General features: G+C 40.7%; 1 protein-coding gene and 2 pseudogenes across 1 annotated transcript; all 3 read left to right on the forward strand.

Moving 5' to 3' along the window:
- Positions 1 to 1,280: 1,280 nt before the first annotated feature.
- Positions 1,281 to 3,056, forward strand: LOC125218948 (tetrahydroberberine oxidase pseudogene; annotated as a pseudogene).
- Positions 3,057 to 11,376: 8,320 nt separating this feature from the next.
- Positions 11,377 to 13,161, forward strand: LOC125202003 (tetrahydroberberine oxidase pseudogene; annotated as a pseudogene).
- Positions 13,162 to 13,969: 808 nt separating this feature from the next.
- Positions 13,970 to 16,443, forward strand: LOC125201330 (tetrahydroberberine oxidase-like). The gene is made up of 2 exons (XM_048099393.2): positions 13,970 to 15,595; positions 16,281 to 16,443. The coding sequence occupies exons 1-2, from the start codon at positions 14,049 to 14,051 to the stop codon at positions 16,426 to 16,428; spliced, it is 1,695 nt and encodes a 564-aa protein (XP_047955350.2). The 5' UTR covers positions 13,970 to 14,048; the 3' UTR covers positions 16,429 to 16,443.
- The last annotated feature ends 1,322 nt before the right edge of the window (positions 16,444 to 17,765 follow it).

A 17,765-nucleotide genomic window follows, 5' to 3' on the forward strand; every position in this document is an offset into this window, starting at 1 on the left:
ATAGCTTTATTCCAATTAATTTAAGCCCATTTTATAAATTAGGGTTCATATAACCGATTAGAATATAAAATATTTTCAGCATTTATTTTTTTTAATTTGTAGTTAATAAATTTTAATGCGTAGCAACTAAATGGTCTGCAGGTACGCCAACTCGCAATAAACAAATTATTATCCATTGTTTTGACAACTCAATTTGCGTAATATATCTATTTTAATTTATGTTTATTTTAGAAGTTATCTATGTTTATACTCCTTATCTACTCACACATCACATATTAAAAAAATATTTAGATTGGCACAAATTTGTTTAAAAATAAGTATAAATAATATACTGGTTATTGAGAATACCATCCCAACCAATCCAAATAACAAAATAATTTTAAAAATGTTACAAGATCTCATGGATTGGGATATGAAAGAAAAGTTTTGTATGTGCGTTGTGTGCACATGTCCTTGTTAAGAAAGTTTCAAATTTCTACTTCCCAAAATACTACTTCCTCTCCTCTGTTTATAAAAAATATTTTTGGTAATGAAAAACACGGATTTTAATGCAAAACTAGTAATGTAATAATAAAGTGATGAAAAAAGTAATTGAAATATTAGTATTAGAAAGTAAGACCCATCTTATTAGAAAGAAAAAAAATCTAAAAAATAAATAGACATTAAATTTTGTGACTAACCCGTATAAGTTTAAAAAATTATTTTGTGGATGAATACATGTCAAATGATATCCCATGATTAAAAAGTTTGGCAACACTACCACGCTCTAAATTAAGGTTAAGGGAAAAATATAAGAAATATAAATTATACTTACATCGAAGGTGGGATTTGGGAACAACTTTCTCAACTAAAATACAGTAAACTAATCAGAGATGTAAGTCTCTTGATACGATTTTATTTTGGGATGTCCCACTTTAAATGACATATTTTTTTAAATAAAAACATCAATCCCTATATTTTAGTCTCTATCCACTTAACTCACAAAAAATGTAACATAAATTCTCGTGCTACATAGGAAATGATTCACTTAGAGTGCGACGGAGGGAGTATCAATTATGAGTCCAAAAAATTATGTGCAAAACTAATAAAACGAATGGGATAGATATGACATAAAATAGGTTGCCAACTTTATATTTTGGTATTTGTTTATCTTATCATCTAGTTCATGCATTCAATTATTGATAATTCGTATTAACATGAGGTTCCTTGTTACTATGGTTTTTCTAAACTCGAACTAGTGACTATTACTTCTATAAATCAAACATGCAAGAAACTAGTTTCCACCAACACATAATCACACACAAGCATGAAATCTTCAACCATTTTAGCTCTCATTTTGACTCTTCTTGCCATCATTTCTTGCTCACAAGCATCATCTTCTGCTCATAATTTCCTTCAATGCCTGTCCAAAAAATCCATTTCCAACAACATCTACACTCCAATCAACTCTTCATATTCATCCATCTTACAAATAACCATCCAAAATCCAAGATTTGACACAAATTCAACCTCAAAACCCTTCGCAATCATCACTCCTGAACACGAATCACAGATCCCGCCTATAATCCTCTGCGCTAAACACAGCGGCGTGCAGACCAGAACTCGAAGCGGCGGCCATGACTTCGAGGGTCTATCTTATCAGTCCCAAGTCCCGTTCGCAGTCATTGATTTGATCAATTTCAGTGAAGTAACGGTTGACGTCGAGAGCAAGACCGCCTGGGTTGGAGTTGGCGCAACCGTCGGCTCATTGTATTATGCAATTGCCGCGGAAAGCCCAGTGCTGGGCTTTCCAGCTGGCATTTGCCCTACCGTTGGCATCGGTGGTCATTTCAGCGGCGGAGGCTACGGCGCCATGTTAAGAAAACATGGCGTCGCAGCCGATCACGTGGTTGACGCCATAATAGTCAATGCTAGCGGCAGAATCCTGGACAGGAAATCAATGGGCGAGGATCTGTTCTGGGCGATCAGAGGCGGCGGAGGCGCCAGTTTTGGCGTGATTACTGCTTGGAAGGTACAACTGGTGGATGTTCCAGAGACCGTCACTGTTTTCAAAGTGAGCAGAACGTTGGAACAGAACGCGACTCAGATCATTCACCGCTGGCAATATGTAGCTTCTGAAGTCGACAAAGATTTGTTCATCGGGATCATTTTGTCCACAGCAAACTCGACTCAATCCAGCGAGAAGTTGACGATCGATGCTTCGTTTTACTCATTGTTTCTTGGCAGGATCGACAGATTGCTACCGTTGATGAAAGAGAAGTTGCCCGAGTTAGGGTTACTGAGAGAAGACTGCACGGAAATGAGTTGGATACAAGCAATGGTGTTTATAAGTGGTTTGTCTGTAGACACTCCGCTGGAAGTTTTGCTCAACCGAACCGATCCTGCCACAAGAAGACCCTTCAAAGGGAAATCGAATTACGTGCATCAACCTATTCCGGAATCCGGGCTTGAAGGCTTGTGGAGACATTTCTTTGAAGAGGAAGGCGAGTCTGCGGAATTCGAGATGAATCCCTATGGTGGAAGAATGGCGGAGATCTTAGACTCCGCCATTCCGTTTCCCCATAGGGCTGGTAACTTGTATAATTTGCTGCAAGTGGTTTTCTGGAGAGAAGACGAGAACAGAGATTCGGACAAGTATATAAAGTGGAGTCGGAGGGTTGACGAATACTTGACTCCTTATGTTTTGAGGAACCCGAGGGCAGCGTATGTCAACTACAGAGATCTTGACCTCGGAGTTAACAATGTTTTTGGTGAGACAAGTTATGAACAAGCCAGCGTTTGGGGTAAGAGATATTTCAAGAACAATTTTGATCGTCTTATTTGGATTAAGAATGTGATTGATCCTGAGAATTTCTTCAAGAACGAACAAAGCATTCCGACGTTGCACTATATGTCACAAACAAAACAAACATTTTGATTTGTTATGTGATTGCTTTACTGCATTTGGTGGTTGGATTGATGCTTATAAATTGTAATAATTATTCTGTATCAATAATGCTATTTTTTAGTAGCTTTAATCTTATCTAAAATATGAGCTGGTGGACAGCGTTTGCTTATGGACACAATGTCTCTACACAATCCCCATAACTATTCCTCTTACATCATTCGTTTTGGTGCAAATGTGCTGTAAGAATGATTGAACAAATAGAGAAAACATACAAAAGCCTAATTTCTTGAACTCAAAATATATTAATAATGATAAAAAATTATCCTTGAAAAGTATGAACATTTAATTTTTTATACTTATGTTTTAATATATACTCCCTCCGTCCACAAAAATTCGTCCCGGTTTGACCGGGCACGGGTTTTAAGAAATGTAATGGAAAGTGAGTTGAAAAAGTTAGTGGATTGTGGGTCCTACTTTTAAAGTATTAGTTTTATAATAAAATGTGAGTAGGAATGAGTTAGTGGAATATGAGGTCCACTACCAAAAATGGTAAAAGTGAAATGGGACAAATTTTGGGGGACGGACGGAAATAGAAAACTGGGACAAATTTTCGTGGACGGAGCGAGTAATTGGTAAAGAGAGAGATAAAGATAAATGATAGTGTAAGTAGTGTTAGTGGAGAGTGGGTTTCCACATATTAAGTAGTGTAGTTTAATTGTATAAGTTGTAAATAAAATGATGTGCAAGGGTAATGTGTTGTTTAATTTTTTCAAAATTAGAAAGTTCATATTTTTCAGAGAGACGGGGGATAAAATTCAAAACAACAAAAGCCTTTGTTCATAAGTGGGTTTCAAACCCTTGAAACTCAAGAGTAAATAAAATGAAATTATGAAAATACAAAAAGGCGGGAAAAAAGAGTAGGATGATGGATTTTTCCACTTTAATTGATGTCGGAGGTCTGAAATCCATCATACATCATGGCTAAAGCCATATAGGTTTGACTCGTCAACTCATTTCGTAAGCACAGTATGAATTTCAAATCATTTTAATACAGTTGACGTTTTCAACGTTTTGGTATTGAGTAACAGAGAATTGCATCACATTGTGATACCCCCAAGTCTTCCGAGGCAAGAACTTGGAGTATCGAGGGATGTTAAGGATTTGTAAACTTGCGAGAGAACTTAAGCGAAAGAAGAAGAATTCAATTATTCCAATTCTTTCTTATTGCATAATGAATGAAGTAGGACTATTTATAGGACTAAGCTGTCCTACTCAAAAGGAAAGAAAATATCTCAAAAGGAATTAAATAATGTAAGCTAATAAACTAAACTTGGAAACAATAATTAAAGAAAATTTCCATATCTCTTGGGCGGTCCACAATTCCTTTACTGTCTTCCTTCGATCGCCGCGGGCTGGTGAAGATGAGGCTGAGGCAGAGCCTCCGCTTCTTGGGCTGATGGTTGTTCTTCGCACTGCTTTGACTCCGTATCAACTCCCCCCTGTTAGCAACAGCCTTGTCCTCAAGGCGGACGTCGGGAAAATGTTGTTGAACATGATCCCTTGGCTCCCACATTCCTTCATCGTTTTCATCATTTGTCCAACGTAGTTTCCATTGTTCTTGCGGAGTGTTGTTGACCAGAACGGTGCGACTTTCGGTAGCTGTAACAGGTACCACCACTGGTCGATTGCCCAATGCGTCTCGTGGCAACGTCGTACTCGTAGGTGGGGAGGTTCCTGCGACAAACGGCCTAAGGAGGCTCACATGGAACACATTGTGAATCCGAGCGTCAGGCGGCAGGTCGAGCATATACGCGACTTTTCCTATCTTCTTGGCAACGCGGAACGGACCATAGTATCTTTGAGCCAATTTCGCCGATGTTGGACGTGCTAATGAGTGCTGACGATATGGTTGAAGTTTGAGTAATACCATATCGCCTTCCTGAAACTCCACGTCGCGTCGATGTTTGTTTGCCTGAGTGCTCATTCGTCGCTGCATCTTTAGAAGATTTTCCTTTAGTTCCTGTAAGACAGATGCTCTTTCCTCTAACGTAGCTATTACGTCCGGATGCTTGGCTTGGACCGAAAGGGTGGGAAACAACGAAGGTGGTTCCCGACCGTATAAAGCCTGAAAAGGGGAAACTCGGAGCCCCTCATGTACACTGCAATTAATGGCTAATTCAGCCCAAGGGAGGAGCGTCGCCCACCGATTAGGCCGGTCAAATGTAAAGGAGCGCAGGTATTGCTCCAATGTTCGGTTCATCACTTCAGTTTGCCCGTCCGTCTCCAGGTGATAGGCTGTTGTATGTTGAAGAGTAGTACCACTTAGGTGCATCAAGTCGATCCAGAATTGGCTCATAAAGATTGGATCCCGATCTGTGAGTAGGAACTTTGGGAACCCATGGTGTTTGGCCACAATTTCCGTGAATAACTTGGCTGCACGCATAGCATCAAATCCGGTGGGTAGCGGTCCAAAGTGGGCATATTTCGATAAACGGTCAACCACGACCATAATGACGGTGAACCCTTGGGACTGTGGCAAACCCGTAATAAAGTCTAACGTTGCGGCATCCCATACTTGGCTCGGTAAGGGCAGCGGTTGGATCAAGCCGCCCGGTTTCTGGGTTGAGTACTTTGTTACTTGACATGCGAGACAGGCACCCACAAAGGCGCGTACATCTCGTCGCATATTTGGCCAGTAAAAAACTGCCGCAAGCTTATGAAATGTATGATCAATGCCTTGATGTCCTGCCACTGGGGAACCGTGAAATTCCTCCAATAATCTAGCACGGAGCGGAGAAATGGGGCTGATGTATATTCCCCGTTTATAATATAGGAGGCCATCCTGTACTGATATATGGCACGAAGCTGTTCCCGTTTTGACTGCGGAGTGCAAAAGACGGAGGTGATCATCTTCCCTATTTTCCGTCTGAGTATCGGCCAAGATGTTCGGAATTGGCTGATCTACGACGGTGAACAGAGTCGCCAATGTTGCTCCTGACTCTGCCTCCCTCCGTGACAATGCATCTGCAGCTTTATTTGACGCTCCCGTTTTATATTCGATGCAAAATTTGTAACCCATCAATTTTCGAATGTAGAATTGTTGGTCCGGGGTTTGAATGACTTGGAGCAAGAGCTCCTTGAGGCTGTGTTGATCAGTTTTTATCACAAATTCACGGCCAAGCAAATATTGCCTCCACTTTTGAACTGCCTCCACGATTGCATAGAGTTCCTTGTGGTATGTTGATGCGATGCGACGCTGAGGACCGAATTTCTTACTAAAGAAGGCTATTGGGTGCCCCTCTTGTAACAAGACTGCTCCAATACCTAAGTCAGAGGCATCTGTTTCCACGATGAATACTTTGTTGAAGTTTGGAAGACGAAGGGCCGGTGCAGAAGTCATTGCTTTCTTCAAATTCTCGAAGCTGGCGGAAGCGGACTCGCCCCAGATGAAACTGTCTTTCTTGAGCAGGTCGGTGAGTGGGGCTGCGATCATTGCATATTGACTTACAAACCGACGGTAATACCCCGTGAGGCCTAGAAATCCTCGCAATTGTTTAACCGTTGTGGGAACTGGCCAATCGGTCATGGCTTGGATTTTAGTGGCGTCCGCTTGTAAATTCTCAGCGCCGATGATGTGGCCAAGGTAATCTATTGTCGATTTGCAGAACGAACATTTTCCCAATTTCACGAAGAACGAATGCGAGGAAAGTATAGTGAGTACTTCATTCAAGTGTTGAATATGCTCGACGATAGTGGTACTATTGACTAATATATCATCAAAGAACACAATTACGAATTTTCGGAGGAATGGTCGAAAAATTGCATTCATTGCAGTTTGAAAGGTGGATGGAGCATTCGTCAATCCAAATGGCATCACCAAGAACTCGTAGTGTCCTGAGTGCGTGCGGAATGCAGTTTTGAAAATGTCTTCCTCGTGCATTCGTATTTGTTGGTACCCCGACCGGAGATCCAGCTTTGAAAAGCATCGCGCTGCACCTAGTTCGTCGAACAGCTCGTCAGCCGTCGGAAATGGAAAATGGAAAATGGTCAGGCTCTGTGGCCGCATTTAATGCCCTATAGTCAATACAGAAGCGGTAAGTGCCATCTTTTTTGCGAACGAGCAAAACCGAGGATGAGAAAGGGCTGACACTTGGACGAATTATTCCTTGGTTCAACATTTCATGAATCTGTTTTTCGATTTCCGTTTTCTGGAAATATGGATATCGATATGGGCGTACATTGATAGGCTTTGTTGACTGTGGAAGCCTGATCCTATGGGCGAGACGGGGGCAGAGCCTCCGGCAGTCGAAATACCTGTGTGTGCGCGTGCAGCACTTCTTGAATAGAAGGGGGAAGATCCATTGGGAGTTCGGCGATCATGTTATTGTCAGGGATCGGGTCCTTGTACTGCACGAGCTCGAATAATTCAACGTCGTTATCTTCTGCTATTAGCGCCGTCAAAGCGTTGAACGAAATTGGTCGCGGACGTGCATCCGCGGCTGTGAGTCGGACCAACTGATCCCTCCAATAAAATTTGACAGTAAGATTTGCATAATCATGAGTCACGTCACCCAAGGTTTGCAGCCACTGAACGCCGAGGACAATATCTGGGCCGTGGATGGCTAAAACATATAGATCGATCTCGAAGTTATGGCCTTGGAGTACTATTGGTGTCTTCGGGCAGAAGGCCGTGCAGGTGAGGGAATCACCGTTTCCGACGTAAACACGGAACGGATTGACCGTTTTTAAAGGTAAGCTTAGCTTCTCCACAATAGATGGGTGAATAAAGTTATGAGTACTCCCTCCGTCAAGTAAGACCTGGAACGGAGTGTCACGGATAAGCCCCACTATCCGAAGCGAGCGCGGGTTCTGCATGCCGTACAAAGAGTGTATGCTAGATACGTCCGCAGTGATGACCGTAGGTTCCATTGTAGTAGCCTCGATCAAGTCTGGTGGTGGCGGTAGCATTGGAATCTCCGGGCAGGCTGTACCGTCGTCGTCACCCATAAAGGCGAGGAATGTGCTGCTGCACTTGTGGCCTGGGATCGACTTTTCCTCACAGAAATAACACAGACGCCGTCGCTGGCGATCCGCTTTCTCAGCTGGTGATACGCGAACAACTGGTATTGTATGCGGCGATGGAAAAGCAGTCGCCCGGTGGACTGGTGCTGCGGCTGGAATGACCGGCTTATTACCTGACATTGGGTAGTTGTTTTGCCATTGTCTTCTAGATTGGTGTGAAACCGACGGAGCAGCTGCTTGGTGACACGCCTCCAGTTCCCGAGCTAGAGCGAAGACTGCCGAGAGAGTAGTTGGGCGGCGAATATTCAACTCGCGCTGAACCGGTTGCTTGAGCCCTGCGATGAATAACGAGATCAAAGTTGACTCCGCCGTTCCGGAAATCTTCTCTAAGTTGCCTTCAAAAGCAGCTTGATAGTCTTGCACAGAGGTTGTTTGCTTGAGGTTTGAAAGGACACCCACATAATCCACATAGTAATCCGGGTCGAAACGATGGCGGATCGCTTGAAGGAAGTCCTCCCACGATGAGTCGCAATTGTTCGCACGGTAATAGCGAAACCAAGCTGAAGCCGGAGGGTCCATGAGCATTCTAACCAAAAAAAGGCGTTCTGTAGCTGGTGTCTCATTGTAATCGAAATATGTCTCGACATGGTCGATCCAATCCTCCGTATTCTCACCGTTGAAGCGTGGAGGATCGAGGCGAATTCTTGGGCCGGCATCTGGTGGCTTGTCCTGACGGTTCCGGTTGCGGAAATTGTTGTTGCCGTTGTTATGATTGTTGTTGTTGTCGTTGTTCCCGGCAGTCCCGGCAGTCCCGGTGAAGTTGCGGACAGCCGCACGGAGGTTCACCTGATCAGCTCGTGTGTCGGGGAGGACCTTGTTAGTTGTACCCAGCTCCGATGTCAAGTGCGTGATGGCTTCAAAGAGCTCGTCCAGGCGGCTGGCGATGCCTTCCCCTGAGGACGTTGATGGTTCCGTGATCACAGGCATGACGGTGGTGTTTAGAGTACAATGATAGAGAGTTCGGGATGAAAGCACCAATTGATACCCCCAAGTCTTCCGAGGCAAGAACTTGGAGTATCGATGGATGTTGAGGATTTGTAAAATTGCGAGAGAACTTAAGCGAAAGAAGAAGAATTCAATTATTCCAATTCTTTCTTATTGCATAATGAATGAAGTAGGACTATTTATAGGACTAAGCCGTCCTACTCAAAAGGAAAGAAAATATCTCAAAAGGAATTAAATAATGTAAGCTAATAAACTAAACTTGGAAACAATAATTAAAGAAAATTTCCATATCTCTTGGGCGGTCCACAATTCCTTTTCTGTCTTCCTTCGATCGCCGCGGGCTGGTGAAGCTGAGGCTGAGGCAGAGCCTCCGCTTCTTGGGCTGATGGTTGTTCTTCGCACTGCTTTGACTCCGTATCACATTGTTTACATCCCCGCAAACTCATTCGACAATTTCTCTAATTATCCATCCAAACGTCACAGATTCGAGTCTGATGCTACTCCTAAACCACAAGTGATCATAACCCCATAAGGACATTGCCGAGCAAGTACGGCCTCAATAGGCAATGTTGTCCATGCAAGAATTAGTCGATGTGATCCGTAGAATCTTTTGGAAAATGAACAATAATAAATATCTCACGTTGATATAAAGAGTGAATCGAAACTACAATGTAAGTCTATGAATTAAAATTTTAACTAACCCAACAATACATATGAGGTGCTAAAATAATGACTTACCCAAGAGTACATGAGGCTGATTGCCACTAATAATTTCTTTGCCAGCAACAAAATCATTTGTTCCTTGAAGCTTGATTCACATTGATTATTATGTCATGTGTAGGAAACAACTTTGCATGATTTAAGTGTCTCACCAACTGCTGTCCTACAATCAAATCAATTACTCCATCCTTTCTTTAAAAATAGGCCATATTTATCATTTTGGGATGATCCCTAAAAATAGAGCAATTCTATTTAAGGAATTTTTTTTCTCTCTAATAAGGTGAGTCACATTCACCGCTAACATTACTTCTATCGTTTTTTCTTTCTATCCCTCTTACTTTACCAATTATGTATTAAAATTCGTATCAATTCAAATTTGTCTATTTTTCATGAATGAAAGAATAATACTTATTGTAAAAATAAAATATTGTAAGATGAAAAAAATTGATCTAATCAATAAAAGAAAAATAGATTGAATTTAGTCCATACATATATTGTGTGATAGATATTGCTAATTTTTCATTTGTTAGTGAGACCGATATTGTCGTTATCTCTCTATCATTTTCTCCTTTATGAGTTGCTACTAATATTTGGAATGATTGATCCATTTTACAGATAGTATTTCACAAATTTAAAACAACAAAAGCCTCTATTCATAAGTGGGTTTGAAACTCAAGAGTAAATAAAATGCAATTATAGAAATACAAAAATGCCGAAAAAAGAATAGTATGATGATTTTGCCCCTCTAAATGATGTCGGAAGTCTGAAATTCATCATATATCATGGCTAACGCCATAGGTTCGACTCGTCAACCCATTTCATAAGCACCGTGCAAATTTCATATCATTTTAATACAATTGACGTTTTCAACGTTTTGGCATCGAGTAATAGAATTGCATCACATTGTTTACATCCCTGCAAACGTAATGGATTCGAGTCTAATTCTACTCCTAAACCACAAGTGATCATAATCCCATGAGGACATTTCCGAGCAAGTACGGCTTCAATAGGCAATGTTGTCCATGCAAGAATAGTCGATGTGATCCATAGAATCTTTTGGAAAATGAAAATAATAAATATCTCACATTGATATAATGAGTGAATTGAAACCATTATATAAGTCTAAGAGTTAAAAATTTAACTAACTCAACAACATATACGAGGTGATAAAATAATGACTGACCCAAGAGTACACGAGTCCGATTGCCACTAATAATTTCTTAGCCAGCAACAAAATCATTTGTCCTTGAAGCTTGACTCACATTGATTATTATGTCATGTGTAGGAAACAACTTTACATGATATACGTATCCCACCAACTTTTTTCCTACAATCAAATAAAATACTCCATCGGTTCTTTAAAAATAGATCATATTTGTCATTTTGGAATGTTCCTTCAAAATAGACTAATTCTATTTAACGAAATTAATGAGGTGAGTCTCATTCACCACTAACAATACTCCAATAACTTTTTCTTTCTATCTCTCTTAGATTATCAATTGTGCATTAAAACATGTGTTATTTCAAATTTATCTATTTTTTAGGGACGAAAGGAGTACTAATATTTATTGTAAAAATAAAAAATTGTAAGATGAAAAAAAAAATGATCTAATCAATAAAAAAAATTAGATTGAATTTAGTCCATACATATATTGTGTGATAGATATTGCTGCTTTTTCGGTTGTTAATGAAACCGATATTGTCGTTTTCTCTCTATCATTTTTCTCCTTTATGAGTTGTTACTAATATTTGGAATGATTGATCCATTTTATAGATAGTATTTCAGAAATGAAAGCTTTATTCAATCTCAATAATGATTCATGAACACTTTCATCTTCTTCTTCTGGTCATTTGCTCATGCTCATGGGCAGCTTCTGCTTATGGCGCCGACAATGATTTTCTTCACTGTCTCTCTCAACAATCCCATAACTATTCCTCTTTCTCCACAGTTGTTTACACCCATGTAAACTCTTCCTACACTTCCGTCCTTCAATTCTCCATCCGAAACCTCAGATTCGAGTCCGAATCAACTCCTAAACCGCAGGTGATCATAACCCCGCGACACGAATCCCAGATCCCGCCTGTCATATACTGTGCTAGACAAAGTAGTTGGGAAATCAGAACTCGAAGCGGCGGCCATGACTTCGAGGGTTTGTCTTACGTATCCCAACTCCCGTTCGTGATCGTTGATTTGATCGGTCTCAGTGACATCAAAGTCGATGTTGAGGAGAAAACCGCATGGGTCGAAGCGGGTGCAACCATCGGATCTTTATACTACAGGATCGCAGAAAAAAGTCCGGTTCTCGGATTCCCTGCCGGCTTTTGCCCGACGGTTGGCGTTGGTGGCCACTTTAGCGGCGGGGGTTATGGTACAATGCTGAGAAAATACGGATTGGCAGCTGACAACGTCGTTGATGCAAGAATAGTCGATGTGGAAGGCAGAATTCTGGATAGAAAATCAATGGGTGAAGATTTGTTCTGGGCCATCAGGGGCGGTGGAGGTGCCAGTTTTGGCGTGATCACTGCCTGGAAGGTACAACTGGTGGACGTGCCAGAAATAGTCACTGCTTTCACAGTGGTAAAGACACTGGAACAGAATGCGACTCAACTAGTTCACCGCTGGCAATATGTGGCTTCAAAACTCGACCAAAAGTTGTATATCGGCGTCACCATGATTATGGTTGACGCGACGTTCCAAGCGATTTTTTGGTTGCATTTCCTCGGCTCTGTCGAGGAAATGCTTCCGATGTTGCAAGAGAGTTTCCCTGAGCTGGGTGTGGTAAGAGAAGACTGCTCCGAGATGAGCTGGATCCAATCTGTCGTGTATTTCTCCTCGGCCCCGTTCAGGCCGTCTTCCCCGGAGCAGCCACCAGAATTTTTACTCGACCGGACTTTGTTTGTTGCACCGAACGCGAAAGTGAAATCCGACTATGTGCAGAAACCCATTCCTGAAAGCGGGCTCGAAGGCATCGTGAGACTGCTCAACGAAGCGGGAGGAGAGGGAGCGATGGTGTACACAATTCCATATGGTGGAAGAATGGCCGAAATTTCTGGATCCACCACTCCATTCCCGCACAGGGCGGGAATCTTGTACAAACTTGCTTGTATAGTGAGCTGGCTGGGAGACGAGGCTCGGGATTCGGACATGTACATGAGTTGGAGCAGGAGGTACTACAGGTACATGGCTCCTTATGTTTCGAGGAATCCGAGGGAAGCGTACCTCAACTACAGAGATCTCGACATTGGAGTCAATAACGTTGGAGGTAAGACAAGTTATGCGGAGGCGAGCGTTTGGGGGAAGAAATATTTCAAGAGTAATTTTGATCGGCTTGTTCGGGTGAAGACGGTGGTTGATCCACACGATTTCTTTAGGAATGAACAGAGCATCCCGCCGTTACTTTCTAGATACAATATTAAGAAAGGGACTAAGATGCATGCTTCAGAAACTGTAGATGGTGATGTTCTGAGCTTAATAATGTGATGTTATTTGTCATTGGGGCAATAAATGGTTGTATGTTTATGTGTTACTACTTTCTATCATTTTCTTTTATTAATTATAGATTCATCAGTCTCACTTTTCATGACACGTATTCTTTTATATACGCCACAACTAGTACTCATGGATTGATTTAAGGACAAACATTCTTCCCTCAAGATAATACACTCACGGAATGACGTACTGCCTCCAGAAGTAAAACGACTTTCTCCTATGTAGAAGCAACTTGAACACCCTGAGGACCGTCGAACTTAACATAGTGGCTAAAGGCCTCGACTACCAAAAAACGAAAAGTCTTGTCGTCATCACAATTCGAAGAGCAATGGTCATTATTCGAAGCCCGATGCCCGTGTAGGGCTTGTAATGTAGAAATAGGAAGGATATCCTTGTAGCAAGAAGAATGAAATGGACTAGGAAAGTACCTACTTGATCAACATGTCGAATAAATACCATTTTTTCAGATACTCTAGATTGTCATTTGTCATGATCCTGTCTTCATGTGTGAAATAAACTATACTCCATATTTATATTTTATTCAGTCATTCAATGAATCTGATGAGACGAAGAAAATATTACTACATGTTGCATTTTTTCCAAATAAAAGAATTGAGATGGAGAGTGAAGGACTACCACTGAAAATATTATAATATGAACTGCTGTTTCCACTCTCCTTCAAGAAATGAAGAAATGTCAAAGAAGTTTAAATAAAAAAATGATTTGTTGAACTAACACATTGAATATAACCTTGTCTGCCTGAAAATTTGTAACATAGTTTCTTGATAAGTAATTATATTTCCAGAAGCTTTCTAGAAATTATTTCTTCCCCCTTAAAACTAATAACTAATCATTATAAATAACCACAACTACATTCCTCTGAAACACCACAAACACAATCTCATCTTCTCAAAATCACAAGTCATGAAAACTTCTTCAATAACTCTCTCATTCTTTCTTGTTTTAATCTTGTTGAGCTCATGGACAGTTTTTGCCGATGAACAAGATGATTTTCTTGAATGTCTCTCTCAGACATGCCAAAACTACTATTCGATTTCCAACGTTGTTTACACCCCTGCAAACTCTTCCTACACTTCCATCCTTGAATTCTCGATCCGAAACACGAGATTCATGTCGGAATCTACTCCTAAACCGCAAGTGATCGTAACCCCTGAATACGAATATCAGATCCCGCCTGTCATACTCTGCGCCAAACAAAGCAGTCTAGAGATCAGAACTCGAAGTGGCGGCCATGACATGGAGGGACTGTCTTATGTCTCACAGGTCCCGTTCGTGATCATTGATTTGATCAATCTCAGCGAAGTCACGGTCGACGTTGACGCAAAAACGGCCTGGATTGAAGCGGGCGCAACCACCGGCATCGTATACTACAGGATTGCGGAAAAGAGCTCCACTCTGGGATTTCCTGGAGCTATATGCGTAACGGTCGGCGTAGGCGGGCACTATAGTGCAGGAGGCTACGGTGCAATGTTGAGAAAACACGGACTAGCAGGAGATAACGTTATTGATGCAAGAATAATCAACGCGAACGGAACAATTCTTGACAGGGCATCAATGGGCGAGGATCTGTTCTGGGCAATCACAGGCGGTGGAGGTGGCAGTTTCGGCGTGATCACCGCCTGGAAGGTACAACTGGTGGACGTTCCAGAAACTGTCACTGTTTTCTCAATCAGTAGGACCGTGGAAGCACAGAACGGCACCGGACTCTGGCACCGCTGGCAATATGTTGTGCCTCAAGCCGACAAAGATTTGTTTGTTGGAGTCATTGTTTACAGGGTGAACTCGACGGTTATTGTTAACTTCTTCTCAGTGTACCAAGGTGGCGCCGACGCATTAGTTTCATACATGCAAGAAATCTTCCCTGAGTTAGGACTACTGAGAGAAGACTGCACGGAAATGAGCTGGATCCAATCGACCTTATTTAGCAACCAAATGCCGATCGATCCACTAGAAACTCTTCTCAACCGGACTCAGGCCGGTATCAGCCAGCTCAAAGCCAAATCCGACTATGTCCGAACACCGGTTCCTTTGGACGCGATTGAAGGTATGGTGACTATGTTACGCGAACCGGAAGCAGATGGGACTATTTACTACATGGTTCCGTATGGTGGAAGAATGGATGAAATACCCGAATCGCAGACTCCATTTCCCCACAGAGCCGGTGCACTCTACAAGCTTGCCGGCCTAACTTACTGGCCAGACTCAGAGGCTGCTAACACGGACAGTTACATAAGCTGGAGCCGAAGGTATTATGAATACATGACTCCTTATGTGTCGAGCTCGCCCAGGGAAGCGTATCTCAACTACAGAGATCTCGACCTTGGAGTTAATAACGTTGTTGGTGAGACGAGTTATGAACAAGCTAGTATTTGGGCGAAGCCGTATTACAAGGATAATTTCGATCGTCTTGTTCAGGTGAAAACTGCCGTTGATCCGGACAATTTCTTTAGGTACGAACAGAGCATTCCGCCGGTGTCGACTTATGTTGCGGATATTTAAGAAGTTAGATTTAGACTTTTGCTTTTGTTTGTTTAGATTTGAATAAGGATAATTAATTAACCTTCTGTATTAGTCTTTTTTCTGGCTGTTTAGTCCTAAATAATTCCATTGTATCGGTTAAGATATTCCTTGAAGTTTTGATTGACTAGTAATAGTATTTATTTAGATATATACACATCAAATATAGTTAATTCAAGAAAATGTGATGCAAAGATGAGTTGGGGCGGCTATAGGATTTGAATAAGTACATAATTGAACAAGATATGAATGTGACAGTTGCTAGTGTGCAATATTAATAAGTCCAAGTATGATCAATAATGAATTTTATATTATGGGATGATTATGTGTATGATTGATGTCGTAAATAGAAAATATTCTATCGCTTAGAGGCGATCGAGGATAATTACAATTTACAATAACATCACGATCACATTCTTGAGGTACTAATCAATTTTTCATTTATACTTGCAACGATAGAATTCCACAACATATTAGATTAAGAAGAAGCGTTTTGCTAACTAAATTGAGTTTTTCATCAACCCATCAACTTCAAGCCACATCAATTGACAATTCTCAACTTGTAACTTTGGTTGGTAAATAAGGTTGATTGGATCCAGCTCATTATTTATTACGTAGATCGGTTTCGGGTTTCATGTTCTGGGGTTATGATCACTTGCAGTTTAGGAGTTGGAACAGATGCGAGTCTCGTGTTTCCGATTTCGTATGGTGGAATCTAGGACGGAGTCGTAAGAAGGGGTTGAAGGAGATATTCAAGAAAGGATGAGACGTTTTAGGTTGAAGGAGTTTTCATAGTTTGTGATACATTGAGAAAATGAGTTTGTGTTGTGTATATGTCTTGTCTCTTTGTGTTGAGAAATATTAATGCATTGCACCCTATTTGTAAAATTCTTAAGGGAAAATTTCGACCATTGAAAGTTTCTTGTAGAGTATAAACTTATCAAAAAAATCATATTCAGTTTTATTGCAGACACGCTTAATTATTTGTATCTATTCGAAATTTATTATTATTATTTCTAGACTTCTTTGACCAATAGAATTTAATGAGCTACGTTGACTGGTCAATTAAAATATCAATAATTCACGTTGCATATTTAATTTATTTCATATATCATGATTAGCTAAACATAGCTATCAATAGAATTTCGACTCATCGATTTTCTAGACTACAATATTGCAGCATAAAGCCCCACTAGCAAAGGAAAGTGTGTTGAGAACATAAGGTGTCCACAAAATTTTAATTTCTTTTGCTTTCTAAGTCTGCTTCATATTTGCATCATTTAATTTTAATTGGGACTCTTTTTTGTTGAACATAAATTAGCATGATTAATTGAATAAAATATGTCTTTAGCCATTTTTTTTCTTCAGTGCACCTAGTTTTCAAACCTTCCATTGAAGGTACTCTTGAAAGCTCGAGATCAAGAAACTAGATTGTGGTTATACATTAAAAGAAACATATAGAAACGAAATACTCTCTCTGTCCCATTAAAAATGTAACGTTTTCCTTTTTTGGTTGTCCCATTAAAAATGAAACGTTTCCCAAAATAGAAACAACTCTATCTCTACTTTTTCATCTCTCTTACTTTACTCACAAAACAACACTACATAAAATCCCGTGCCGATTCCCAAATGTTGCATATTAAGTGGGACGGAGGGAGTATTTGTTTTTCGCCATGAGATTTTATGTAGTGTTGTTTTGTGAGCAAATAAGGAGAGAATAGAGTAATAGAGATGAAAAAGTATAGATGATGTTGTTTCCATTGTAAAGCGTTTCATTTTTAATGAAAAAATCCGAAAAAAAAAATTTCATTTTTAATGGGACAGGGGAGTATGTCCTTAGCCATACAACTACAACGTTTTGTAGAAATTTTAATGAAAGGTTCCGCTACCATATAGTTCTCTCAAATAAAGAACAACGACCGATTAAGGGACTTAAGATCTGATACAAACCAAACAGAAGAATTCATCTGAAAAAACTAGTCTGTTAGGAAAGGGAGCCCATTCAGTCTATTTACCCCACATCAGTTGTTCTTACGATCAATGTGAGAATTGAGTCCGTAACAAGCTCTTATCAATCTCTTGATTTTATTTTATCATCACATT

This window comes from Salvia hispanica, chromosome 2, assembly GCF_029641045.1.
Source record: "Salvia hispanica isolate PSC_SH4W2 chromosome 2, Shi_PSC_v1, whole genome shotgun sequence".
In the NCBI taxonomy this organism is placed as follows: domain Eukaryota; kingdom Viridiplantae; phylum Streptophyta; class Magnoliopsida; order Lamiales; family Lamiaceae; genus Salvia; species Salvia hispanica.